The sequence below is a fragment of the Rutidosis leptorrhynchoides genome, chromosome 5, assembly GCF_046630445.1.
Source record: "Rutidosis leptorrhynchoides isolate AG116_Rl617_1_P2 chromosome 5, CSIRO_AGI_Rlap_v1, whole genome shotgun sequence".
NCBI lineage: Eukaryota > Viridiplantae > Streptophyta > Magnoliopsida > Asterales > Asteraceae > Rutidosis > Rutidosis leptorrhynchoides.
This window is the reverse complement of record NC_092337.1, coordinates 384,921,712-384,949,004: the sequence shown is the minus strand read 5'-3', so window position 1 is coordinate 384,949,004 and position 27,293 is coordinate 384,921,712. Positions and strand designations below refer to the sequence as shown.

The window sequence follows — 27,293 nt, the reverse complement described above, 5'->3', positions numbered from 1 at the left end:
ATGCTACAAATGAACATATATTCAGGCGCAATATCTTTCCAATATGTAATGTTTTCAGTTGCAATTGTTCTATTTTCAAGTAATATTCGTTTAAATAAATAAGTGCGAAGACAAAAGGCGAAAACGAAGATTTGAAGACGCAAATGACCAAAAAGCTAAAAAGTACAAAGTACAATTCAAGTGGTTCAATTTATTGATGAGAAACGTCTCAAAATTACAAAAGTACAAGCCGCAAAACGCAAAGTACAAGATATTAAATTATACGAAAAGGCGTTCGAAAATCCGGAACCGAGACATGAACCAACTTTCAACGCTCGACGCAACGGAGCTGAAAGTACAAGTCAACTATGCACAAGAATATAATATAATATTTAAATAATTCATAATAAGAATAATAATAAATATTAAAAAGTTGTTAATTGAGCATAGTTAAAGGGTCATAAGTGAAAATTTCAAATCAATAATTCGCAACGAGATATTATTGATTCAACTTTGAATGGTAGCCAACTAACATTCCACCTACAACAGTATCAATCATTTGCCTATAAAAGCAAGGCACGGAGTAATGAAGAAACTACACCTTTTTCTTTTCCTTTCTCATATCATATACGATATATATATATATATATATATATATATATATATATATATATATATATATATATATATATATATATATATATTTTATAATTATAATTTTAGTTTAAGTTTAATAATAATTGGTTTATTGTAAGAATGTTTTACGGGTTTTAAATCGAAACTCTGTCCGTGTAACGCTACGCTATAAATAATCATTGTAAGTTATGTTCTTCCTTTTTAAATTAATGTCTCGTAACTAAGTTATTATTATGCTTATTTAAGCCGAAGTAATCGTGATGTTGGGCTAAATATTAAGATTGGGTAATTAGGCTTTGGACCATAATTGGGGTTTGAACAAAAGACCGACGCTTGTGGAATTAGACTATGGGCTATTAATGGGCTTTATATTTGTTTAACTGAATGATAGTTCGTTAATTTAATATAAAGATTTACAATTTGACGTATCTATAAATAACCACATACACTCGATCGGATACGATGGGCGGGATATTTATAAGTACTAATAATTGTTCATTTGACTGGGCACGGGGATGGATTAATAGTCAATGGACTCATTAAAACAGGGGTGGATTACATACAATGAAAATTGGTATAATTGTTAACAAAGTATTAAAACCTTGTTACAGTTTAAGTCCTCAATTAGTTGGAATATTTGAATTCGGGTATAAGGGTAATTTGACGAGGATACTCGCACTTTATAATTATGGCCGATGGACTGTTATGGACAAAAATTAAATAGACGTATCGAATAATCCAGGACAAAGGACAATTAACCCATGGTAATAAATTAAAATTAAAACGTCAAAAATCATGATTACGGAAGTTTAAATAAGCATAATTCCTTTATTTTATATCTCATCGTACTTTCATTTATCGTCATTTTATTTATTGTACTTTAAATTATCGCACTTTTATTTTTACGCTTTATTTATATTTTTAATTATTGCACTTTTATTTGTTGTCATTTACTTTACTCTTTAAAATAAGTTATATTTATATTTAATATTTTGCATTAGGTTTTAACTGTGATATAAGTCTCAAAATCGACAAACCAGTCATTAAACGGTAAATCCCCCCAAAGTTACCTATAATTACTATATATTACTAAATCTAGTTTAACTACTTAATTAACTAATTTGACATAGTAAGACACCCAATAATAGTGTCCACGGATCGACCTCCCGGACTTTACCTTAGCTATATTATTACACGATAGGTATACTTGTCTTTTGTGTTTTAGTTTAATTTAGGTGATTTCCTGTAGTAAATAAATATAAAACTGATAGCCGTTTCATACACACCCTCTAGAACACATCAGTAGTATAACAAAAATTGTTCACTTACAAAAAAATAATGACATATGTCGTCTGTCTAAAATAATTGTTCACTTGCAAAAATAATAATTAAAAAATATTATTAAACTCTCATTCGACTCGATTAATTAAGTTAGCATGTGTCGATTTATTGGCGACATGACTGCCTTTAGAGCATAAATTGATCTCTAGGCATAATTTAAAACCAATGGAAATTTGATTCTACCACTTTTATGGCGTCTCTTTTTATTATTTTTTATTTTTTTAATTTTATTACTATTATTTTTTTATTTTTTTCCCTCACTTTTTTTGACCGGATGTCCTCTTTGAAGCAATCTCTTTATCCGTCGAACAGGGAGAGAGAAGACTTTCTATACTCTTGGAGTGTTCTACTCTGGGTGGTGAAATGACATACATGTGTTCAAAGATAGAGGAAAGATTGTCTACACCTCACTTCCCACATACCTCGCATGTGCGAGATTGGGTATTATTGTTGTTGTTGATTATTAAACTCTCAATTTACTCTAATATATACTACTCTTAATTATTTATTCTATTAGTTATAACAAGCGAGCTATGGTCCGTAAGAACTAGGAATGACAATGGATACTTGATTCAGTGGATGTCCACTCCAACTACCCGATTATTCGTGGATATGGACGATCTAAATGGATATGGATACATATATGGATGAACTGAAATGCATATAGATATGGATATGGATAAAAAGTTTCATCTATGGATGAGCCTGTTTTCACCCGAAATAACTAAATATAAATTTATCACTCAAGTTAATATCATTTATGTAGTGATATTTTATTACTAATATTCATTTTTCTATATATTTTCTCTAAAAATATGAATTTTTTTCTTATATTTTGTTTTGGTTAAATCATTAAATGTATTCATCGTATTTTGGTGGTTTAATGTCATTCCATGTAACTAAAAAGTGTGCAACTTTCAGGTAATCGATATCTTTACACGTTAAATATGCTATTTGTTGACTATTTGTTATATAGATCAGTAAAAATGTGACTTTCAGTCACATAAACTATTAAAAAATATAACATTTGATCGTATACGGTGAATCACCGTTTAAATTGTTAAAAATAAAATAAAATAAACTTAAATGAATATAGATAATTATCCATTAATCCGCTTCACCCGACGGATACGGATATGGATGGATGAAATTTTTATAAATGGATATGGATATGGATTAAAATAATAAATGGATATGAATATGAATACGGCCTTACCCGATTCATATCCGATCCGTTGCCTGGTAAGAATAGTGATTCAACTGACGTCATGTTAAACTAGCATAATGTCAGCAATTTTGTCTTTTTACTATTTCTTTTTTTTAGAAAATATTGTTGAGACTTTTTTTTATCTGACGAACGAAGTGGGGCCTCCAAAACTCCATCTAGTTTCTTATAAAATACAATAAAACTTATTTATACAAAATTTACAACTTTGATGGTTATTATTGGTTTTTAATACCGTTGACCCAAAAGACAGCAAATGAATCTAAATAACGGGTTCCTGGAAACAGCTAACCACACTTGTTTGACTTTCTAGTGGGAAAGATGGTTGTATTACTTTCTCTATAAATATGCATCTTAATAATCCCAAAAACTCAAATCTAACACTCATTTCAACCCATAATTAATCTGCTTGCCACTCATTGATATCGCCCATTTTTCAGTTTAACGCGTCGAAAATGGTTAGCGATAACGCCATAGCCACACAGGATCAACAATATGGTGATAACAAGGTATCTTTCCTCACTATAAATAGATGCCGGATATCAAATAATAACAAAGTGTTTATAAATATTAATCACGTTATAGTTGTATGATATATCGATATAGTAGTTAAGCTATGCTAATAAGATAAAATGAACATCATGTTTGTCTTAATGCTTTTTTTACTTTATATTTTGTTGAGTCATAATACTCTATACATTTTGTTAAATCATACATCTTTTTTCTATAACTCTGTTGCCTTTTTATGGTTTCATTTTGCCTTCTTATGATGTTCTTGCATCCATACCTTGCATTCGGCGAGATTATTTTGATAATATGATAAATTACTTGTAACTTAATAAAATATATATCTGGGTTAATTGATTAATGATCGGTTTTGATGGACGAATTATGCACACACACTTTTGCACATCGATGTGCTTCGGTACTATAAAACATGTTTTGAACTAATGTTTACATATTATCAAACATACGACTTATTTCCGGTGTATTCCAATGGCGGATTCAATAACCGTTTTGACAAAGCAAAACATTATAAATAATAAAGTAATAAACAATATAATATCTTAAGACGACCGAAACCAATACTCGATATAAATACTTTTCGAAGGCGGTCGACCCGGATTGCACCATGATAGATCCGTATTACAGAGTAAAATGACCTGTTAATTGAATTATCTTAATTCAAAATGAAATAATAAATATAGGTTTACACATTTATTCATTCTTTACGTTAATTATTAATTAAAACCATTATTTTCAAGGTATTAATATATGTCCCTTTTCATGAACGCAACTAGATAGTGTTAAGCGGGTCCACTTGACCCCGTCAAGAAAAAAAAAGAACTTTTTTTTGAATATTAGCTTAATTGTCTTTTTACCATTTAGTATAGTTTGTTTATGATATTTATGATATGCTAAGTTCAGTATTTGACAAAAATTTGTAGCTTCATCTATGACTAGATAAACACTATCTTGTCTTAACATCTAAGTATCATAAACTTGACTTTTGGAGTTCTAAATACCGAAAAATTTCAACGATATAAACAGGTTGACAACAGAACAGAAAAGGAGAAAGCCATAGATGCCTGGCTACCAATTACGTCATCTAGGAACGCAAAATGGTGGTACTCAGCGTTCCACAACGTTACGGCTATGGTTGGAGCCGGTGTCCTTAGTCTCCCTTATGCAATGTCCGAACTCGGATGGTCAGTATCCCCCTTTTTTATACCAATACTGTTTCATTAACATTAACATATAACATGTAACATATAAAAAATAATAATACTAACACATGCCAAAAACTTACAGGGGTCCTGGTGTAGCAGTTTTAATAATATCATGGGTTGTGACACTATACACATTATGGCAAATGGTTGAAATGCATGAAATGGTACCGGGAAAACGATTTGACCGATACCATGAGCTCGGTCAACATGCTTTCGGAGAGAAACTTGGTCTTTATATTGTGGTTCCACAACAACTTATTGTTGAAGTTGGAGTTAACATTGTTTATATGGTTACTGGAGGAAAATCATTGAAGAAATTTCATGATGTAGTATGCGATAAAAACTGTAAAGACATCAAGCTTACCTATTTCATCATGATATTCGCTTCTGTGCATTTTGTTCTTTCCCATCTTCCCAATCTCAATTCCATCTCTGGTGTGTCGTTGGCTGCTGCCGTCATGTCCCTCAGGTACTAGACATTAACCAAGACGACCTCGTGTTCTAAATAATAAATTTCAAATATGTGTAAATATAGAAGAAAAACATGAACATAAACATAAACTTTAACATAATTCTAGTTTTAATTCATACTAAAATGTTGATCAGATTTAACCGACTTTGACCAACAAATTCGATTTTGGCCCATTAACAGATGTTGACTTACAAATTAAACGGATTTAAAAAAAATCGGATCGTTGTGTTCTTAAAAAAGGAGTAATTGGGGATTGGCACGAAATTACAACCTGCCAAACACTTAAATATCCGGTTATCAGATTAAACACTACATCCTTTGAGTCATTCTAACTACTATGATTACGATGCAGTTACTCGACCATTGCATGGTCAGCTTCTTTGAACAAGGGAGTGCAACCGGATGTACAATATGGATACAAAGCTAAGAGCACAATTGGGACCGTGTTTAACTTCTTTAGTGCATTGGGTGACGTTGCTTTTGCATACGCTGGTCACAACGTGGTGTTGGAAATCCAAGCAACAATTCCATCAACCCCCGAGAAGCCTTCAAAGGGTCCTATGTGGAAGGGAGTAGTCGTTGCCTATATCGTCGTTGCTATATGCTATTTTCCCGTTGCTCTTATTGGGTACTATATTTTCGGAAATGGAGTCTCGGATAACATTCTAATCAGTTTGAATAAGCCTACATGGTTAATCGCCATGGCTAATTTGTTCGTTGTGGTTCACGTCATTGGTAGCTACCAGGTGAATATCAATACTTATTCCTTCTTAAGTGTTTTTTTTTTTAGAATAGCAAACACACACTCACAACTTTTTTGTCCACGATGGAACTCGAACTCACAACATCAATCAAGGTTGATGTTGATGTGTTCCCTTGCTACTACTATTGCTAGACCAGAAGCCCTTTGGTACTGATTCCGAAGTTATTAAGCTAACTTGATACGTAGAACTAACTGGAGCTCGTGTTATCGTTATCATGACTAATACTAATATCTAAGAGAAATTTGTTTCTCTGTTTTGTAGATCTATGCAATGCCGGTATTTGATATGATTGAAACTGTTTTGGTAAAGAAGTTGAACTTCGCCCCTAGCTTTACGCTTCGGTTTATTACGAGAAATATCTATGTTGGTAAGCAAACGTTAATTGTATCCTGTGACCTATAATAATTACTATTTGTGAGGTTTACTCGTACTTAACAAATTGATTTCTTCCTTCATTTGCAGCATTTACAATGTTCATAGGTATCTGCTTCCCTTTCTTCGGTGGACTACTTGGTTTCTTTGGAGGATTTGCGTTCGCTCCAACAACATACTTCGTAAGCAAATTCTTCAACTCTTGATTATCTTTTTAGATGTTTTGCTCAATTAAAGGTTTTCATTATAAATTTGTTGATCTTGATCATTCAGTTGCCTTGCATTATGTGGCTTTCCATCTATAAACCCAAAAAGTGGAGCTTATCCTGGATTACTAACTGGGTATGTAATTATCTATATTTAAGATTCGAATATTTGGTACTTGTTGATTATTTGTATTAATAACAGTGTTTAACTAAATTTCAGATATGTATCGCATTTGGAGTTTCATTGATGGTCTTATCACCTATTGGAGGTTTAAGGTCGATCATCGTTCAAGCCAAAACCTACAAGTTTTTCTCATAAGCATTGAGTTGTGATTCAGGATATGTTATGGTTGAAAAGAGTGTTTATATGAAGACGAGTGTAGTTACAGCAACAAGATTAGTCAAAGAACTTATCGGCAGACATTTCAGCCTCTTTTTCGCTTGAATTTTTTACTTCGAACTTGTGTGTGCATATCTATACCTATATATATGCTTACCTATGAATCTTTAGATGTGAATTCTACCCTTAAATTAGAATCATACAGACTATTCAGTATTTGTATACTACAAAGATGTATTTTCCAGCTTCATTTGTGATATGTTTCGATGAACCATTAGAATGTATAATCAATCTTTCTTAATTTGTTTCTCACTTCTCTATCTATTTTAGGAGACAAGCTTTGAAATGCCTTTAATACCTTAAAAAAAATAAAAAATAAAAAATAAAAAATAAAAAATTGGGACAAAATTGAAATTTCTTGGATGGGGTAGCTATCTGTTTCTACTAAACGGCCAAATGTAAACAGTTAGAAGTTAGTTGCTATTCAGTGTTGCATAACTCGGAATTACTCAGTAAGTACGCGGTCAAACTTGGTCAAAAACGGTCAAACTCGGCCAAAACTCGGGATTGCTCGGAAAATCAGTCAAAACGGTCAAAACTCGGTCAAAATCAAACTTGGTCAACATCCGAGTAATCCCCGAGTAGCGATTTTTGCAACCTTAGGCATTTCTATGTTAAGAAAGAAGTTCCTCACTTAAAAAACAAATCTAAACGAAAGCTGTCGGTAAGATAGAAGATATCATAATCATCATTCACTTTCGATTTCATAGAAAATGGATGTGACATTTGGCGCTTACGTTAACTACATAATAGGCAGCTTTCAAATACTTCTTTGATTAAGATCCATATAAGACGTTAGAACAAAAGGCCTGCAAATGGCCGGCAAATTGTCTTTATATGGACAGATGTTTCTTATGTGTTCCAAGGGACCCGTACTTAAATAACCGTGTGTACCCTTTTCCCATTTTCTGTTTCGCGTATATTTTATTGTGCGAAGAATGGGAACTCAAGATACAGATGATATGAAGTCGAGTGTTCACCTAAAAGATCAAGATGATGAATCTTATAATGATGTAAGGCTCCTTATAAGGCTATTCTTTCATCTCCTTAAAGTTTATCTAATCTACTAATATAGTAAAAAATATATCTTTTTACCTTTCGTGTCTTCATAATAGGATAAAAGGAGAGCCGAGCAGAAAGCAATAGACGATTGGCTTCCAATCACGTCATCTAGAAACGCAAAATGGTATTACGCTGCTTTTCACAATGTCACCGCTATGGTTGGAGCTGGTGTGTTGAGTCTTCCCTACGCCATGTCAAATCTCGGATGGTACTATTTCTAAAGCAAACACAAAGTTTACTATTATCACTTTCTACTAAAAAAAAGCACATATCAACATAAAAATCAAATATCAGCAAAATTTAAGAGCTCCAAACAGGGTAGTTATAAAAGAATATATGTTAAACTATATATATACTAACCATCTAACTCAACGGTTGGGCCCTGAGATTCTTGCAAGCGGTCTCCAGTTAAACCGTGTATATCACAGTAAAAATACTCGGCACCCAGGTAAGGTATGTTTGGTAAAACTAATTGGTAGCTAGTAGCTGATAGCTGATAGCTTGTAGTTGTTAGCTTTTTAAATGCATTTAGGCGTTTAGTAGAGTAGCTTTATCTATTTAAAAAAGATTAAAGTGACAAAAGGCTACGAGTCTTTTTTTAAAAGCTAGTTCTAGTAGCTTCTAGCATTTTCCGTCGTCTAAAAGCTTTAAGCTCTTTTAACCAAACGAAGTTTTTTATTACGTAAGAGCTTTTTCATAAAAGAAGCTGGAAGCTCAAAAAATTTCCACACCAAACATACCCGTAACCCGAACAAGGAAAACCTCGTATATATAAAAAATAAAAAATATTTGTTCTTTACACTACAAAGTACAAAATGATAGTACTAGTGAATAGCTAAGGTGAGTACCATATATGTGTGCCTAAAGGATTATATAAATCTGCACCTGTGTAGAGAATAGTTTCAATAGCTGGCTACAAGGATAATATATCTTCCTTCATATTACATAATAATTTCTTCTATTCATACTAACAGACAAAATTGATTTTGAATACAGGGGACCAGGTGTAGTTATACTTATTCTGTCATGGGTAATAACCTTATACACACTATGGCAAATGGTTCAAATGCACGAAATGGTACCCGGAAAAAGGTTCGATCGGTACCATGAATTAGGTCAAGAAGCGTTTGGTGAAAAGCTCGGCTTATACATCGTTGTACCGCAACAGTTGATTTGCGAAGTCGGTGTCAATATAGTCTACATGGTTACAGGAGGGAAATCGTTGAAAAAGTTTCACGAAACTGTTTGTGAAGATTGTGAAAAGATTAAAACATCGTACTTCATTATGATCTTTGCTTCTGTTCATTTCATACTTTCTCACCTTCCAAATTTCAACTCCATTTCTGGCGTCTCGTTGGCTGCTGCTGTCATGTCTTTAACGTGAGTGTTTTTTTGCATCACCCTAGACACTAATTACTACCCAAGTTTGACTTTGACCAAGTTTGACCAACTTTGACCAATTTTGACCATTTCGACTGATTTTCAGAGTAGCCCGAGTTTTGGCCGATGTTCCAAGTAATCCCGAGTTTTGGCCGAGTTTGGCCAGTAGACCAAGTTTGACCTAATTTGAATTTGACCAATTTTGACCAAGTTTTGACCAAATTTTGATCATTTTGACTGATTTTATGAGTAATCACGAGTTTTGGCCGAGTTTGACCAAGTTTGACCGAGTTTGACTTTGACCAACTTTGACCGAGTTTTGACCAATTTTGACTAATTTACCGAGTTATCCCGAGTGTTGAACTAGTTTGACCCAAGTCTGAGCAGGTCTGACCAAGTACTCGCCGAGTTGCAAAAACCGAGTACTCGCAAGGTAATTAAGAGTTAACACTGTTACTACCTAACGTTTATCTAACTAACGAACGTCTTTTTTACTGAACAGTTACTCCACAATTGCTTGGACGGCTTCTATAAACAAGGGGATGCAACAAAATGTACAATACGGGTACAAAGGAACAACTCCAACGCAAACCACCTTCAACTTTCTAACGGCTTTGGGTGACGTGGCATTTGCATACGCGGGCCACAATGTTGTTTTGGAGATTCAGGCAACGATCCCTTCGACACCTGAGAAGCCTTCTAAAGGACCAATGTGGAAGGGTGTGGTTGTGGCGTATATAGTGGTCGCGTTGTGTTATTTTCCAGTTGCGTTGATCGGATATTATATGTTTGGAAATGAAGTTGCGGATAACATTCTGATTTCGCTAGAGAAACCTAAATGGCTTATTGCTGCTGCTAACATGTTTGTCGTCATCCATGTCATCGGCAGCTATCAGGTATAATGGACCCGCCCGATTTGACTATCTTGGAAATTTTGGTTTGACAACTTTAGTATATATTGTTCAATTCGACGAAGGTTGAAAAAGACACGAGACAAAGACGAGTCGGTCAGTACCTTGTCGCTCGGGACGGAGGTCAGGACCTGGAAGGGTCGAATCGGTCGGGACGTACGTTGACCAACGTTGACTTTTCAAATATAAATATATAAAATATAACTATTTTAAACATAGATACTTAATTTAAAAATAAATGTTTTACAAAAAAGATGATGTGGTCTTAATTAAATAATATATAGGTTTTTTATAATCTTTTCTATAGTTATAGTGTATCTATTAATTTATATATAAGCGATACTATCTAAGTCAGTGTTTCTTCTAGCTAATTTCAAACTATGACAAGGCCAGACAAAAAGGCGATGTTTGAACGAAGTTGATCGACGTTGACCCGACTTTTTCCGACTCTGACCCGACTTTTTAGCGTTGACCAACTAATTATACGTTTTTGAGCAAAATTGGCCGGGCTAGTCACCAAACAGCCGCAACGGCCACCACAATCGCCATTTGCAACCATGATAAGGTTGAATTAGACGGATGTCACCAGAAACTAAAAACAGAGCAACTCTGTTTCACATAAACTGGTCTACCAGCTTGTGCACATGCCTTCCATTCAATCATTCAGTATTACTATAAGTTATTGATATGCTAGCTATAGATGCCAATGTAATTTGTGACAACGACATCACTTACTATAAGTTGTTAACCAAACTATGACTTTTAACAGATTTATGCAATACCAGTCTTTGATATGATCGAAACCTTGTTAGTGAAGAAATTGAGATTCAAACCAACCTGGTACCTGCGTTTTATCTCACGTAATATCTACGTAGGTTAGTAACTACCTTGATTAAAAATACCACTACGTTTAAGGAAACACACGTTGTAGTTATTGTTAAAGGGTCGTTGACTGTTTTTATTTGGGTTCAGCGTTGACTATGTTTGTCGGGATAACCTTCCCTTTCTTTGGAGGTCTACTTGGTTTCTTTGGAGGCTTCGCATTTGCCCCTACGACTTATTTTGTAAGCATATCTTCAGCGATATGCACACTTTATGTTTATAGAGGTATCTTTAACATTTACTAATTTCTTGTTATACTAACCTTTTATTTTCATTAGCTCCCCTGCATAATGTGGCTCGCCATCTACAAACCAAAAAAGTTCAGCCTGTCTTGGTGCACTAATTGGGTATGTCACTATGTTTGATCCTACTGTTGTAAAAGTCGAACGAGTCGGCCGACACTTCAACTTGGAGACTTGCCCGTCCCGACTTGGTAAAAAACGTCTTAAAAGTTAGTCAACGCTAAAAAGTTGGGTCAAAATCGTGCTGAGTCGAGCAATGTCGGGCCGAGTTGGGTCTAAGTCGGTCAAAGTCAAAGTTAAATTAAGAATTTTATTTTGTCAAAAATAAAATTTTGTGCCATATATCTATGTTTGAAATATTTATGTTTCATGTCTGATATATTATGTATAATATATATGCATGTTTGATTTATTTATTACTAAAAGTCAACAATGGTCAACGTCCGACTCGTCCCCAAATCGACCGACTCGTCTCTCTAAGGTCCCGACCAACTTGTCCCGACGACTTTTACAACCTTGTTTGATCCCAAAATTCTCATATATCTCCTTCACTATCTCCTTTATATTATTATCTACAGCAAGAAAATACAACTAAAACTGACATTTACTTTTCAGATTTGCATCTTTTTCGGTCTTTGTTTGATGATTCTATCTCCCATCGGAGGCCTGCAAAATATCATAAAGCAAGCCAAGAATTATAAGTTCTACAATTAATCATCTTCCTACAAAGAAAGCAGAAAATAACAGCATACAGAACCCATATAGGAGTTTGGTTGCTACGAAAATTATCTGCAAAGATGAATTACCATCTAAGTTTCGTTGTGTAAACTATCAGTAGTACCCTATGTTTTATTAAATTCATTCCTCTTCAATCATCCATGTATGTTTAAGTTGCATCATATGTTCAACACAGTACAGCATCAATAACATCAACAGTTTTATTTCACATAAAAGCAAGAAATTTGATATACAATTATCTTCGAGACGCATTTCTATACATAATTGATAAAATTACAACATATATTACAGATCATTCAAACATTCTCTAGCTAATTTTCTTCTCTGTGTGAGTTTTAATCATTCGTTCTCTATACAACACAACCCAATTATTAATCATCCAAAGTATACTAACCGAAATCGCCATAACCACAACGCAAATCCATGAAACCCAAAGCCACCTAGGCACCACACTATCCGCAACCCCACTCGAATAAAACCCAACCATCTTATAAACAAAAACCGGCGCGAAAAACCCTCTAACAACAGAATAAAGCACGTAAAATGGAACACACATTTTATCGAACACCTTACGTGCAATTTCAGAATCACCCTTTCTGGCACCAGCCAAAGTCCACACATTTTGAAATAAACTTGTAACCTCCGCCAGCACAAGCAAAATCAAAACTTCATAAGCACCACGTAACACGAAAAATCGACACGTGGCGAAAACAAAAAGAGTGGCTAAATGATGACCAATGAATAAAAAATCAGTAGGATTATAAATTAAAAAGTGAGAAAGATCCATTAAGAAGTAAGCAATGCTGTATTCAAGAACAGAGTTTTGGGAAGGAGTGTTGAGTGATGCGAAATTTTTAGGGTTAGGGTTTGAGTAGATTGCGTGAGCAGCAAGGAAGACAGCAGGGGTGCCATGAGCAAGTGAGATTAAGCAGCTGGCGGATTCGGGTCGGATCTTAGGGCTCCAGTTACGAAAAACGATCAAGTGTGCTGTTATGTAGATTGTGAGAAACATTGTGAAAAAATGCGGGAGTGATGATGATGATGATGAATTTAGGTTTGTAAAGAAATCCATGGTAAATGATTGTTGTTGAATTGAAGCAGCTTCAAATATGATTTGAATTGAATGAATTTATAGAAATAGAAAAGTAGAGATGAGCGGTGGTGGGAGTTGAGAAATAGTCAAACACTCAAACGCCGCCAACCTAACCAAATTAAATTTCAACATTGGTTTTGGATTGGATTAAATATTAATATTATTATTTTATTATTATAATAATAAATAAATGCATAATAAATGGGAGGTGATCTTCACATACTATTTTTTGATCCATGTACATTAAATTACTTATTTTACCATTAATTATACATACAATAATAATATAAGTTCAATTTCTAAAATTAATCTAGAAACATAACTGTAAGTTTATCAAACACTCACGGAGGGTTAGAAGTAGTCTAATAGGGTTGATGTAATTTCACCCAATGTTGTTTCATCCTCTGTCGTTAATATGGTGGAAAAGAAAGATGCATTTGGGGGTTCACCTTTGGGTGTTTTGTGGTGCTACAACAATTTTTCGAGGTGGGTTTGAAGCAAAGTGAAACGGTAGCTTTTTTTTAGGGGCATAAGGAGGAAGGTTGGCTTCCTCCTTTCGTTCGGGGCATTAGGATTGATAGCTTGACAAAAAAGGTCGCTTCTTATGAGATTAAAAATCGAGGGGGGTAAGGTTCTTAATCGATTGAAGGTTGACGGTGTGGTTGCTGAGTCGATTGTTAATAAAGTTGATAATTTTTCAATGATTTATTCTTTGAAAACTGTACAATATTTATAGACGTACTACATTACTTAACCCTAATGTTAAAAGACTAACGGACTACAAAAACATATACAATCTAATACGCCCCCGCAGTTGGAACATGAGTTAAAGAACGGACGTTCCAGCTGGATTTGAAGTCTGTAAATAATCGTGTGGGAAGTCCCTTTGTAAAAATATCAGCATAATCAGAAGTAGTGGGGAGGTGAAGAACATGAACATCACCCGTAGCAACCTTATCACGCACGAAATGTATGTCGATCTCAATATGTTTTGTGCGTTAATGTTGTACTGGGTTGGTAAAGAGGTAAACTGCACTCACATTATTATAATAAACCAAGGTAGCATGAGAGAGCGGTGAGTGAAGTTCGCGAAGTAAGTTATGTATCCAACATGTCTCAGTAACAGTATTAGCAACCGCTCAATACTCAGCTTCGGTACTCGAACTTGATACGGTTGCCTGTCTTTTAGAAGACCAAGATAGAATATTATCACCAAGAAATACGAAATACCCGGATGTAGAGCGGCGAATATCGGAACAACCTCCTCAATCTGCATCTGAGTAGGCAATGAGTTTCGTAGTCGAGGCTGGAAAAATCTGAATCCCATTATCAATTGTCCCACGAACATAACGCAACACGCGTTTAAGAGCACTGAAGCGAGGTTCCCTTGGGTCATGCATGAACAAACACAACTGTTAAACAGCATACGTAATTTCAGGTCGAGTAACTCTCAAATATTGAAGTGCACAAACTAAACTGCGATATAAACTGGGATCTGTGACCGGAGGCCCATCAGGTCCAAGTTTGGACTGTGTATAAACGGGAGTGCTTCACGAGGGTTTGGTGATGTCAGCGAGAGTGATGCGTGTGGCCATCATCGAACTATCGGCAGGTAAGTGTGGATCTCGACGGATGGGTACAATGTATGATATCGGATAGAAAAAGGATGTGTCGGAAGAATTCTTAGTGGTCTAAGTAGGTTAAACCATCCTAAAGGTTCACTAATAAGGAAGTCCATTTTAAACTTTTTAATATTATCTAACCTAACTACGGTAAACTAGTAACTTCTGACAAAGCTAGTCCCAGTCAAAAAGGTCTCTTAAAAACTAACTAATCTATACAGGCTCCAAATCGTACTACCGCTCCCCGGTAGCGGCGCTAAAAATAACTATGATATGCCCGAACCAGGCGGTTTATTTATGCGATGTCGTTAGGTCGCAAGGTGTCAGTACTAACTTATCAACAGATTATTAAATTTATATTTTATGGGGCCTAAATCTATTATTCCTTCCTATGGATTGGCAAGGGCAATATGACCTAAGGTCGTTCCTTGAGCGGTCGAATTTGAAACAGAGCTTATTTAGATAATTTAGTAATTAAGATTGGGTTTATACATAATTTAGTATCCAAGACTAGTGGCGACTGTTCGGAAAATCCAATAACCAAGTCCAACCGGTTTATTCTAGACACCACTTTTATCCGGAATATCAAATTGTGTAAAGGCTATAGTTGGGTTGGTTTGATTTATAAATTTATTTAAAATATTAAAGCAATATAATTAAAATAAGCTACCTAGCATGCAACAGCTAAGGACAGAGAAGACGTGTTTCACCATGATTTAAGATAACGTAGTGTCGGGATGATTGCGAGACACTCAATGGATGGATATACCTTTGTGTAAACACTAGACTCCCTACTAATTGATTTCTCGATTAGCATGTCACAAGGAACTAGGCTATCGTGATTCTGATCGGATGGACTATGCTCGACTCCCGACGCTTATCCGATTTTAGGATATAAGTGGCCCATCTTGGATGCAATGCACACCTTGGGCGCACGAATAAAGTAGCATACCCATATATATATATATATATATATATATATATATATATATATATATATATATATATATATATATATATATATATATATATATATATATATATATATATATATATATATATATATATATATATATATATATATATATAATATTCAACCTTTCTTAACACCTTAGTGTATCACCCAATGAGTGGTTATGATTGTGTTTCGAATTCCATTCTGTCAATGGTTTGATAAAATCTAAGGATTTGTAGACAAATTAGAACCGCTGATAGTTCTTAGTCATCCTTAAAGATTTATAAGCTTAGTTTATGCGCTAAATTCCCATTAATGATTTAAACCAGCCCTTACTTAAATCCACCAAATAAATCCCTTAGTTATCCACCATGTACTACACTTATAGTGGTTCCATAGCTTCTAACCTTGACCATTGATGTGTGTGGAACAATACATTAATTACCCTCAAATTTATACAAGATTCAAACACTACAAATAAGCACACACAACTAACGAGCACTTAAGACCCGGTTATTATAGCACTTTTATGCAAGTATTCATTTCAAGTTCGTCCCAAGAGAGTGGTGTAAGTCGGATAATTGAAACTATTAATTGTCCTAGGGTTTGTTTAATTGGGGGGTTTTGATTGATTTTGATTAACAACTAAAACGTGCACGAGTAAACAAACTTAAACTAACAATTAAAATTAGTAACAAGTAGCAAGTAACTAGATATTGAGATCTAAATCAGTTAACTAAGTAGTGTTCACTTACCTAATCCTCTATATGCTTGGATTGCCCCGTTTTTTTTTACCCAATTTGCTATCGCATTAGTTGTTGAACTATTAAATGTTTAGCATCACTACCAAACATTAATCAAACTACACTTTGCAAACTCACATAAGCATTGTATTCTAAGATCAAGTCAAGTATGAGAGGTTATTGAGATTATGCTTGGGTTGAAATCACTTAAAACCCTTCAATTATCAAAATTACTTAAGATAATCAAACACCACTATGTTGACTAAAGGCCAATTGAAAACCAACCTAAACTAAGAACACAATCATTTGAAATTCCCAATTTAGTTTTCTAGATCACTTAAAGTGTTGAAGCACAAATTGATTCACTTCTTAAATCACTAAGAGAGCTACACAATCTATGTAATTAAAGTAAAGCCTAAAACAATGCATAACAATGGACCTCATAGCTAACACAATAACACTTGCTCATGTATGTCATTCAAACAACTTCAATCAATAAATTTAGGGCAAATCCTTACACTAGAAATTCATAGATAAGCAAACACAATCAAATTAGCCAAGCATGGCTAAGATTACACTAATCATAAGCATTGAAACACGAATAAACATCAGATTAAGCTATTACAAGTATTCAATTCAAAACTAGAGAAATACAGGTGGAGATTACAACCCAACTGGCAAAACTAGATAGATCTAATGATAAGATTGCTTGAGCTTTTGCTTGATCTTCCAAATTAGCCTTAATCTCCAGTTGGATGATGAAATTAGAGCTTGATGATAAAAAATCGTGCTAAAAACTGCAGCTCTCTCCCTTGAAACCCTATCCTCTTCCTTTTATAGTTGCCCAAAAATTTTGCCTTAAAACAGTGAGGTGCGCCGCACCTATAGCAGGTGCGTCACACCTTATAACGTGGAGTGAGGTGCGCCGCACCATAAGGCAGGTGCGCCGCACCTTATAACTGGGAATCTAATCTCTAATTTTTGAATTTGAAATTTGGCTTTTTAGTGTTAGGGTGCGCCGCCTTTTGGGTCTGGTGCGCCGCACCACTGTACTGCACTTTCAAAATCTTTATTTTTCACTTGGAATTCCCCATTTTGCAATCCCTTTTCACTTTGGATCATGCCCTGCACTTTGGCTCACTAAATAGGCTAGGTTTTGGTCAATTTTACACCAATTTGAGCTTCAAGCCTTGAACCGACACTTTTGCGAAAATAAACAACTTTCGGGCCCAATGATCCTCAAAACCGAATGAAATGAGGGAGATATTGTGAGATAGAATGTGTATAGATAGAGCAATATCAAACCCCCTACATTTGAACCTTGCTTGTCTTCAAGCAAGCAAATCAACAAAACAAGACTTCGAGAAAAATAGCATTCAATGATCAAAGCCAAAGTGCAATAGTTGGCTAATAAATGATACCTCCATGGATGAGCACTTTGATGGCTAGATTAAACTCCAAACAATTGCATTTGCTAAGGACCAAGCATAACATCATATCTTCTTCTTAAACTACTAACAAAAACTTAATGCAACGCTTCAAACAATCTTCAAATATCCTCAAAATCGATCACAATTCAAGCCTAAACTAGAAATCTCCACATTTTCTCAACTTCTTCAAGCAAACATGCAAACAAACAAACATATATATGCTCCTTAGAAAGGTTCAAATTTCCACAAGTTTTGCACTTTAAGAGTAAACATATCAAGATTCGAGTTTTTTAGTGCAAATCTTTCTAGGAGCTTCTTCAAACCATAGAATCATCAAGTTTTCATCTCCGCCATCTTATTCTTCGAACCACAATCGATCAAAAACTACCCACAAGCTTCTCTTTGATTAAATAGAGCACCAATTTGCATGAGTCACCCAAGAAAAACGTTTAAGCCTTAAGGAAGACAAGGCTTTTTAAAGAAAACCTTTTTCGTTTAAGAAAGCAAAAACGATTCAAGTTGTGAAACGAGACAAGTTTTTCAAGAATTTTGGTTTCAAGATTTGTGCATTCCAAAGACATCTCGGTTTTGGGACAACCGCAAGATAGCTATTGCCCCGGTATATCACAAAAGTGAACTACCTTCTTGTATTGAAGGCGATGAGACAATAACCATCTTGGGCTCATAAGGTTGTGTGCATACAAGCCATCCTAGCTATGGGATGACCGCACGGGTAGCTATTCCCCATGTATATCACTGAAGTGAACTACATTCTTGTATTTAAGGCGATGAGAAAGCAACTACCTTGAGTGTGAGATTGGCGTTGGGTCTATTGCGCGATACTTGGAAGAGTTTACTTCCAAGCTTAGGCCTTTTTGGTACAAAACTTAACTTGAGAGACTTTAATCCCAAGCTTGGAATACAACATAACTTGGAAGACTTGACTTCCAAGTTTCTCGACTTGACTTCCAAGATGAAACATTGGGAAGACTCGACTCTCCCGGGAGTGTCAAAGCTCAAGGCTTTTATTCACTCGACTACTTCCCACATAACAAGATTTTATTCTTATATTGAGAAAATGTATGAAGTAGAAACTACCTTCGTTAGTTGATCGAACAAAAGGGTGCCATAGCTTTTGGCTATGGCGTGTGTTGTCTAGCAAGATTAGCACGAAGCCATTTCTCCTAAAAAGGATAGCACACAATGAAGCTCGGTGGCTCCTCTTCCCACGTTACTTTACATCTTAAAATGATGCAAGTATGAAATGATGTAGATTAGGAAGTCTCCTACACCAAGTAATGCAACATTCGAGAGACTTGACTTCCTAAAAAGAAATGGATGGTCTTGAATCATCCGGAAGTGTTAAAGCATAAAGCTTTAAACACTTGGTTTTGGTGCACAACATGAAAGACTTTAAGTTTCATGTAAAAGTTTTAATTTTTCGTTTGATTTCATCATTTCAAGCACAAAATCATTTGAAAAGTGAAAGACTTTACTTTTACTTTGACAATTTCAAGTATGAAACAAAAGGAAGACTTTACTTCCTTAAGTTTTGAAACACAAGGAAAAGACTTTACTTTTCCATATATTCACAAGTTTCAACCATTTTAGGTGTTTATGATTCAAGATAACGTAATGGTTAAAGACTTGTTCCAAAAATTAGTTTTATCAACAATGCAAGTTTCAATCTTTATGAAGGTATATGTGACAAGTTTATATCCAAAAAGTTCAAAATGACCCGAGATTTACTCTCCCCTACAATTAGTTTGATGCAATGCCCTCATTGTATTAAACGATGAAATTAGAAAAATTGAGGGACATTTTGAAAATAGAATAGAAGAGGAAAGAAATAAAAACCGAAATAGATCAAGTGATCTTTGTTGTCACCAATCGGATAATACTTAGTCGCCAAAAATTTTCAAGTCGATGAGCTTGACGCCTGAACTTAATGCCAGGCTTGAATCAATCATCAAAAAGTGTATCCTGCCACTAAGAACCATAACAAGCAAAAGAAAAAACACAGACATCCACAATATTATCCACGCACGCACAATTGTCGAATTATTACAAACATGAGTGTGATAATGTGTGAGAGTAGAAATACAAGTGTACTACCTCACACCAAATCAATAATCCCAAGTTCCTACACACCATTGCCAATTTTAGATTAAGTTACATGCCAAGTCATAAAAATAAATTGTTTCACAAATCATTATTAAAATTGATTACCAATTACCCATTGCGTGTTGGGGTTGCTATCTAGATGTTCCGTCCTTGATAGTCATCATAGCCAAAACGAGGCATCCGAAGTTTCTCCGACTCATTGAAATTCACCCTCAAGAACTTTGTAATTTTCGTCACGTAGTGACCACCAACACTTAGAAGCGTAGACTTTTCTCCACTTGCATCAAATAGATAACTTGCAACGAAGTTGGGAATACGAACATGCTTGTGCTTGTGAATTCGATGAACCAACCAAAAGTCAAGCAATGTCATCTTATCAACTTATTCCGTGCGGTGAAAAACCGATTTAGCAAAGAACCTTTGGATGCACTAAGTGTGGGAGTTGCGAGTGCACTAGAAACTTGATTGGCGGGTGTAAATTTGACATTACTAATTTTGTGCCACACCCTCCTTGGATCAAACTCGCTCGGATTGAAAGATTCACACTTTGCCAAGTACATGAAGGTAACATTAGGTGAGGAATCATGGTAGAGACCTAGACACTCTATAAATTGGCTCATGTTTAGCCGCCTTTCCTCTCCCCCTAACCTAAATGTGAGGTACGTATCTAACCATGGAGAACGGACCTTGAAATGGACCCTCAAGGTTTAATGCCCCGTTCATATCGATTAAAAACGTTACATAATAATTGGTTATATTGCGAGGTATTTGACATCTATATGATACATTTTACAAACATTGCATTCATTTTCAAAAGACAAATTTTCATTTCAACGAAAAATGACAGGCATGCATACCATCTCATAATATATCCAAACTATGAATGATTTAATATTAATCTTGATGAACTCAACGACTCGAATGCAACGTATTTTGAAATATGCCATGAATGACTCCAAGTAATACATTTAAAATGAGCAAATGCACAACGAAAGATTTCTTTAATACCTGAGAATAAACATGCTTAAAAGTGTCAACCAAAAGGTTGGTGAGTTCATTAGTTTATTGTAATCAATCATTTCCATCATTTTAATAGACCACAAGATTTTCATTTTCATAGTTAACTTCAGGAACACTCATCTGCAAAAATCATTCATATGGTGAACACCTGGTAACCGACATTAACAAAATGCATCTAGAATATCCCCAAATATACATGTACACTCATCTGTATATAAAAACCGAAGTACTAAAGCATCCATAACCTGGATGGGACGTGTCAAAGTCCATAGATCTATCTTCAGGATTCGCGTCAATTTGGGGGTCTGTTCCCAAATTCTTAGGCTACCAAGCTAAAAAGGGTGATATCCGGTATAATAAATCAACCATAGAATGTAGTTTCAAGTACTTGTGTCTATTTCGTAAAACAGTTATAAAAGCAGCGCATGTATTCTCAGTCCCAAAATATATATTGCAAAAGCATTTAAAAAGGGAGCAAATGAAACTCACAATACTATATTTCGTAGTAAAAATACATATGACGGCATTGACAAATGCAAGGTTAGCCTCGGATTCACGAACCTATATTAAGTGTGTGTGTATATATATATATATATATATATATATATATATATATATATATATATATTTATATGTTGATCAATATCTGTCTAGGTCAAGTCGTAGTGTATCACAATCCTAATGCTCGAGATTATCATGCAAAAGTCAACAATACTCAATTTGACCAAAATGACTTTAAAAATCAATACATGTTTATTATATAACTTAAATAGTCGTTTTATATATTTAAATATATTTATCAGATTTTATTAAAGTAAATAATACAAGTCATTTATTAATAAATAACAATGTATATTAAAATTTTATATATGATAAAAATATGCTTTTATATATCTTAAATAATACAGTTTATATAGTTCACTTAATATCATAAAAATATAGTGGTATGTATTATTATATTACGTGTGATAAAAATATCTTTGTATCACATATTTATTTGATAAGATAATATTGATAATAGTAATAAATAAATGTTGTATTATTTTGTAATAATAATAATAATTATTATTCTACTAATAATAATAACAATATTTATATTTACTAATGATGATAACAATTATGATAAAATGATAATTCTAATCATGATAATTTTAATAATAGTGATATTTTTTAATAATAATATTTTTATATAACAATAATAATTCAAAAAAATGATAATTTTTAATATTATTAAAGCAGTCCATTTTAGTTACATTAATATTATTTAACGGATCAAGCAGTCCATTTACTTGATCTAGTAATTTGATAAAATCCCTCATCTGGTTATGAGTTCGACAGGAAAAAAAATTGGTCCTCGGTTGTCATCAGCTACTAGCCATTATCATCATCATTAATCGAATTCGAAACAGCATCATTATTCGATCGTCACTCCATCATCCTCATCATCGTTATCAGCTATTATCATCTCGTTACTCATCTTCATCCTATCATCATCATACATATTATCATGGTTCTCGCTGCATTATTTCTTCACGGTCATAATCATCAATTTAAACGTTTCACTATTCATCGTCATATTAAATGGGTTTTGTTGTTTTTGGATTTTTGGCAGTAGAAATAGGTTCGAGACAAAAGCAGCAACAACATAAGCATCGTACTTATAGTAGTAGGAGTTGAAACAACAAGTAATAGCAGCTGTAGCAGTTTTAGTCGAATGAAGCAGAAGAGAAAGGAAGCTGGAAAAGAAACTGCAGTAGTTCAGTAGTGAAACGGTATAGCAGCTGCAATTGGGTTTTTGGGCTGTGTTTTCGAATGTTAGCAGGTTTGATGGAGGTGCAGTGGCGGTGGTTTACAATAGTGGCTATTGGAGTGGTTTTTATGGTTGTCGTGAGGCTGTGAATGTTTGTTGACAATGATCGGTGACACAGAAAACAAATAGCAGTAGCATTAACAATGAAGCAGCAGTGATGGTTTGGTGATGTTGTGGAAATCATGGTGATCCCCAGTGATGGTTTAGTGGCTGTGATGGTGATGAGTTTTTGAAGAAATTAAGAGAGAGAGAGAGAGAGTGAGAGAGAGGAAATGGTGACAGTCGTAGTTTCTTCGAGCAGTAGTAGTAACAAAACAGTAATGGTGTCTGGTTATGATGGTTACAAAGTACATAAGGTATAGCAAGGATGACGATGGCTTAATTGACGGCTATAGTGGTTAATTATTGTGGTGGGTTAAGGTGGTTCTATGATTAATTGGTGAAAGGAGATTGTTAATGGTGGTTTGGTTCCGGTTCTAGCTTGCTCGCATATTAACTTAGACAACCAACCAGTAGCGATGTCATCTAATTCCATTGAGTTTGGTCTTGGATTTATGAAGAAGGAAATAAGAAACAAGATGTGTTTGAAAAATGAATGTCTCTGTAAGTGAATATTTGTATATGTATATATAGATAGAGATTAGATAGTACACCTTTAAACCAAAAAAAAAAGTCATGCAAGTGGTCGATGGTGATTGTATTGGATTCCCATTCATATTCATATTTATCAAACATATATGTATATATATATATATATATATATATATATATATATATATATATATATATATATATATATATATATATATATATATATATCACTGTAAAGTGAATTTAATAATTAATAATAATAATATAATAATAATTATAATAATATTTAATAATACACATGTGAAGAATAAGAAACAGTAACATCTCTCGTGAATTCATTATTTGATTTTTCTACCGACAGTTTCCACGGAGTATTATATCATATCCCGTTATTAATCAGTGACGGATAGAAGTCTTCTGAAAAATCCCATATTTTTAAATTAACTATATTTATTTATTTTGGTCATTATGGTATAAAATTCAATCATAAATTATTAAATAAAATTTACATTAATTATTCACTCCCAACCTCCAAGTAAAATATAAAAAGTTTTAAAATTTGACAAACAACTTCTAAATATATTATTAATAAGCCTAAAATTTATAAAACTTATTTTTGGATCACCGTTTATTTTAAAATCATATAAGTTCGAATTAAACTTCTCGAATATCAATCGGAACATCAAACGAGTATTACAATCATTTAATATTTTTTTATATACTTTTATGTATATATAGATATGTTTTAAATAATAATTATTATAATATCATATTTCTTAATAACAACATTCAATCTTTCAAATTATACTTCCAATTATTATTTATATATATATATATACACACACACATATCTATTTACAAATAGTTGTTCGTGAATCGTTGAGAATTAGTAGAGGTTAGATGAATGTATGAAAATAGTTCGAACTTTTTGAGACTCAACCTTACAGACTTTGCTTATTTTGTCGAAATCATATAAGAATTTAAGTTTAAATTTGATCGGAAATTTCCGGGTCGTCACACAAATGGCATGCGTTTGTAAGCAAAAGTACCATAAGGGCACGTGAACGTGGTTTTCTCTTGGTCCTCAGGTGCGATTGGAATTTGAAAGTATCTAGAGAAACCATCAAGAAAACAATAGTAACTGTTCCCAGCTAACCTTTCCAACATTTGATCAATGAAAGGTAAGGGAAAGTGATCTTTTCTGGTGGCGTCATTTAATTTTCTATAATCAATACAAACACGCCATCCTGTTACAGTCCTAGTAGGAATAAGCTCATCTTTTTCATTTGTGATGACAGTCATGCCACCCTTCTTAGGTATACATTGAACTAGGCTTACCCATGGACTATCAGAGATTGAATAAATTAAACCTGCATCGAGTAGTTTAATAATTTCTTTCTTAACAACATCTTGCATATTAGGATTTAGTCTTCGTTGGCATTGCACATATGTTTTATGACCTTTTTCCATAAGGATTTTATGTGTGCAATACGAAGGACTTATACCTTTAATGTCATGAATCTTCTATGCAATAGCTGGTTTATGAGCTTTTAGCACAGAAATGAGTTAAGATTTTTCATTTTTCATAAGAGAAGACGATATTATTACAGGTAATTCAGATTCACCATGTAAATAAGCGTATTCCAAATGGTTTGGAAGTGGCTTTAATTCTAATATCGGTGGTTCTTCTATCGATGATTTGTATCGATATCTGTCTTCCTCTTTTAGCATTTGAAGTTCTTCTGTTGTTGGTTCATATTCATTAGCCATGAGTGTGGCTAACATTTCAGCTTCATCAATTGGTTCAGTTCCTTCTCCTAAAGAACATTCTCCTGTTCCTTGTAATTCTGGAAATTCTTGTAATAATTCTGCAAGTGAAACTATGGTTTGAACATAATAACATGTATCATCTGCAGATTGCGGTTGTTGCATGGCTCTATCAACAGAAAAGGTAACACTCTCGTCCTCTATACTTAGGGTTAGTTTCTTACCGAACACGTCTATTATTTCTTTAGCCGTGTTTAAGAATGGTCTTCCTAATATGAGAGGAACTCGAGAATCTTCTTCCATGTCCAGAATAACAAAGTCTACTGGAAATACTAAAGTACCAACTTTAACTAGCATGTTTTTCATTATCCCTCTAGGATATTTTACTGATCGATCGGCTAGTTGTATGCTTATTCGTGTTGGTTTCAATTCTCCAAGGTCTAGTTTAGCGTATAATGAATATGACATTAAATTTATACTAGCACCTAAGTCTGCCAATGCTTCTATTAAACTAAGACTACCCAGAAAACATGGAATTATGAAACTTTCTGGATCTGATAATTTCTCTGGTAGCTTATTCAACAGCACTGCAGAACAATTAGCATTCATTGTAATAGCCGAGAGTTCTTCCATTTTCTTTCTATTTGTGATTAGATCTTTCAGGAATTTAGCATATCTTGGCATTCCTGATATCACATCAATGGAAGGAAGATTGACATTTATTTGTTTAAACATATCCAAGATTGACATTTATTGCTCGGCTTCAAGTCTTTCTTTTCTCATTTTACTCGGGTAAGGAAGTGGTGGTTGGTATAGTTTAACATAAGGCTTTGCCTTAACTGTGTTATCTTCATTAACCTTTTCAACTACCAGTTCTGTTTCTTTCTCTTGCTCAGGCTGTGGTGCCTGTGTAGTAGGAATAGCGTCATCAGAATTTATAGATATTTCAGGTGGTTTAAGTGTAATACCACTTCTTGTAGTAATGGCTTTAGCTGTTTCATTTCGGGGGTTAGTATTTATATCACTAGGTAGACTCCCCAGTTTTCTTTCACCTATCAACCTTGCTAGGTTACTTACTTCTTGTTCCAGATTTTGGATAGAAGATTGTTGATTTCTAAATGCTTGAGCATTTTGTTCATTAGTTTGTTTCTGAGATGTGAAAAATTGAGTTTGAGATTCAACTAGCTTTGACATCATATCTTCTAAATTTGGCTTTCTATCATCGGTTTGTGGTGGTTTATTTGGAAAAATAGGTCTTTGCTGGTTGTAAGTATTATTAGATACTTGTTGATTGCTAGGACCTTGTTGGTTGTTGTATGGAACATTTCGGTTATAATTCTAATTCTAATTTTGATTGTATTTTGGTCTTGGCGGTTGATAATTACCTTGATAATTATTTCCAGGCCTTTGGTTCATGTATGAAACATTCTCTCTTTGTTCCATTGTGTGTTCAATACTGAGACAATCTTTTGTCAAATGTGGTCCTCCACACTGCTCACAACTAATTCGTATTGCATAAATATCTTTAGTCATCTTCTCCATTCGTCTCTCGAAAGCATCTAACTTTGCGCAAATGGAATCAAAGTCATGGCTAGAATCGGCTCTAGCCGCTTTAGATGAACGAAAGATATATTTTTCTTGATGCCACTCATGTGAGTGGGAGGCGGTGTTATCAATAATTTTGTGAGCTTCAGTTGCGGTTTTCTTCATAATGGAACCACCAGCTGGTGTGTCGATGTCTTTTCGTGTAGCAACGTCGACACCTTGGTAGAATATTTGTACTATTTGATAAGTGTCT

At 34.1% G+C, this 27,293-nt stretch overlaps 3 protein-coding genes across 5 annotated transcripts; 2 read left to right on the top strand and 1 right to left on the bottom strand.

Moving 5' to 3' along the window:
* The first annotated feature begins 3,539 nt into the window (after positions 1-3,539).
* On the top strand, positions 3,540-7,377 carry LOC139850432 (lysine histidine transporter 1-like). Its single transcript, XM_071840005.1, has 8 exons — positions 3,540-3,690; positions 4,733-4,890; positions 4,994-5,380; positions 5,736-6,129; positions 6,409-6,514; positions 6,610-6,701; positions 6,793-6,861; positions 6,946-7,377. Exons 1-8 carry the CDS (start codon positions 3,637-3,639, stop codon positions 7,042-7,044), a joined length of 1,359 nt encoding a protein of 452 aa, XP_071696106.1. The 5' UTR covers positions 3,540-3,636; the 3' UTR covers positions 7,045-7,377.
* A 131-nt stretch (positions 7,378-7,508) lies between these two features.
* Positions 7,509-12,554, top strand: LOC139850431 (lysine histidine transporter 1-like). Of its 3 annotated transcripts, XM_071840002.1 has the most exons (8): positions 7,509-8,138; positions 8,241-8,395; positions 9,184-9,567; positions 10,070-10,463; positions 11,248-11,353; positions 11,451-11,542; positions 11,639-11,707; positions 12,218-12,554. In XM_071840002.1, exons 1-8 carry the CDS (start codon positions 8,064-8,066, stop codon positions 12,314-12,316), a joined length of 1,374 nt encoding a protein of 457 aa, XP_071696103.1. In that variant the 5' UTR covers positions 7,509-8,063; the 3' UTR covers positions 12,317-12,554. The 3 variants fall into 3 exon arrangements, with proteins under 3 accessions (XP_071696103.1, XP_071696104.1, XP_071696105.1); XM_071840003.1 differs by lacking the exons at positions 11,248-11,353; positions 11,451-11,542; XM_071840004.1 differs by lacking the exons at positions 11,248-11,353; positions 11,451-11,542; positions 11,639-11,707.
* Positions 12,530-13,429, bottom strand: LOC139850433 (TLC domain-containing protein At5g14285-like). Its single transcript, XM_071840006.1, has one exon. It carries the CDS (start codon positions 13,410-13,412, stop codon positions 12,648-12,650), a length of 765 nt encoding a protein of 254 aa, XP_071696107.1. The 5' UTR covers positions 13,413-13,429; the 3' UTR covers positions 12,530-12,647.
* Positions 13,430-27,293: the final 13,864 nt, after the last annotated feature.

Coding starts and splice junctions, on each gene's coding strand:
- LOC139850433 (XM_071840006.1), bottom strand. CDS start 13,412: ATGGATTTCTTTACAAACCTAAATTCATCATCATCATCATCACTCCCG.
- LOC139850432 (XM_071840005.1), top strand. CDS start 3,637: ATGGTTAGCGATAACGCCATAGCCACACAGGATCAACAATATGGTGAT. Junction 5,381..5,735: donor GCTGCCGTCATGTCCCTCAG/GTACTAGACATT, acceptor ATTACGATGCAG/TTACTCGACCATTGCATGGT. Junction 6,702..6,792: donor TCGCTCCAACAACATACTTC/GTAAGCAAATTC, acceptor TTGATCATTCAG/TTGCCTTGCATTATGTGGCT.
- LOC139850431 (XM_071840002.1), top strand. CDS start 8,064: ATGGGAACTCAAGATACAGATGATATGAAGTCGAGTGTTCACCTAAAA. Junction 8,396..9,183: donor GCCATGTCAAATCTCGGATG/GTACTATTTCTA, acceptor TTTTGAATACAG/GGGACCAGGTGTAGTTATAC. Junction 10,464..11,247: donor ATGTCATCGGCAGCTATCAG/GTATAATGGACC, acceptor GACTTTTAACAG/ATTTATGCAATACCAGTCTT.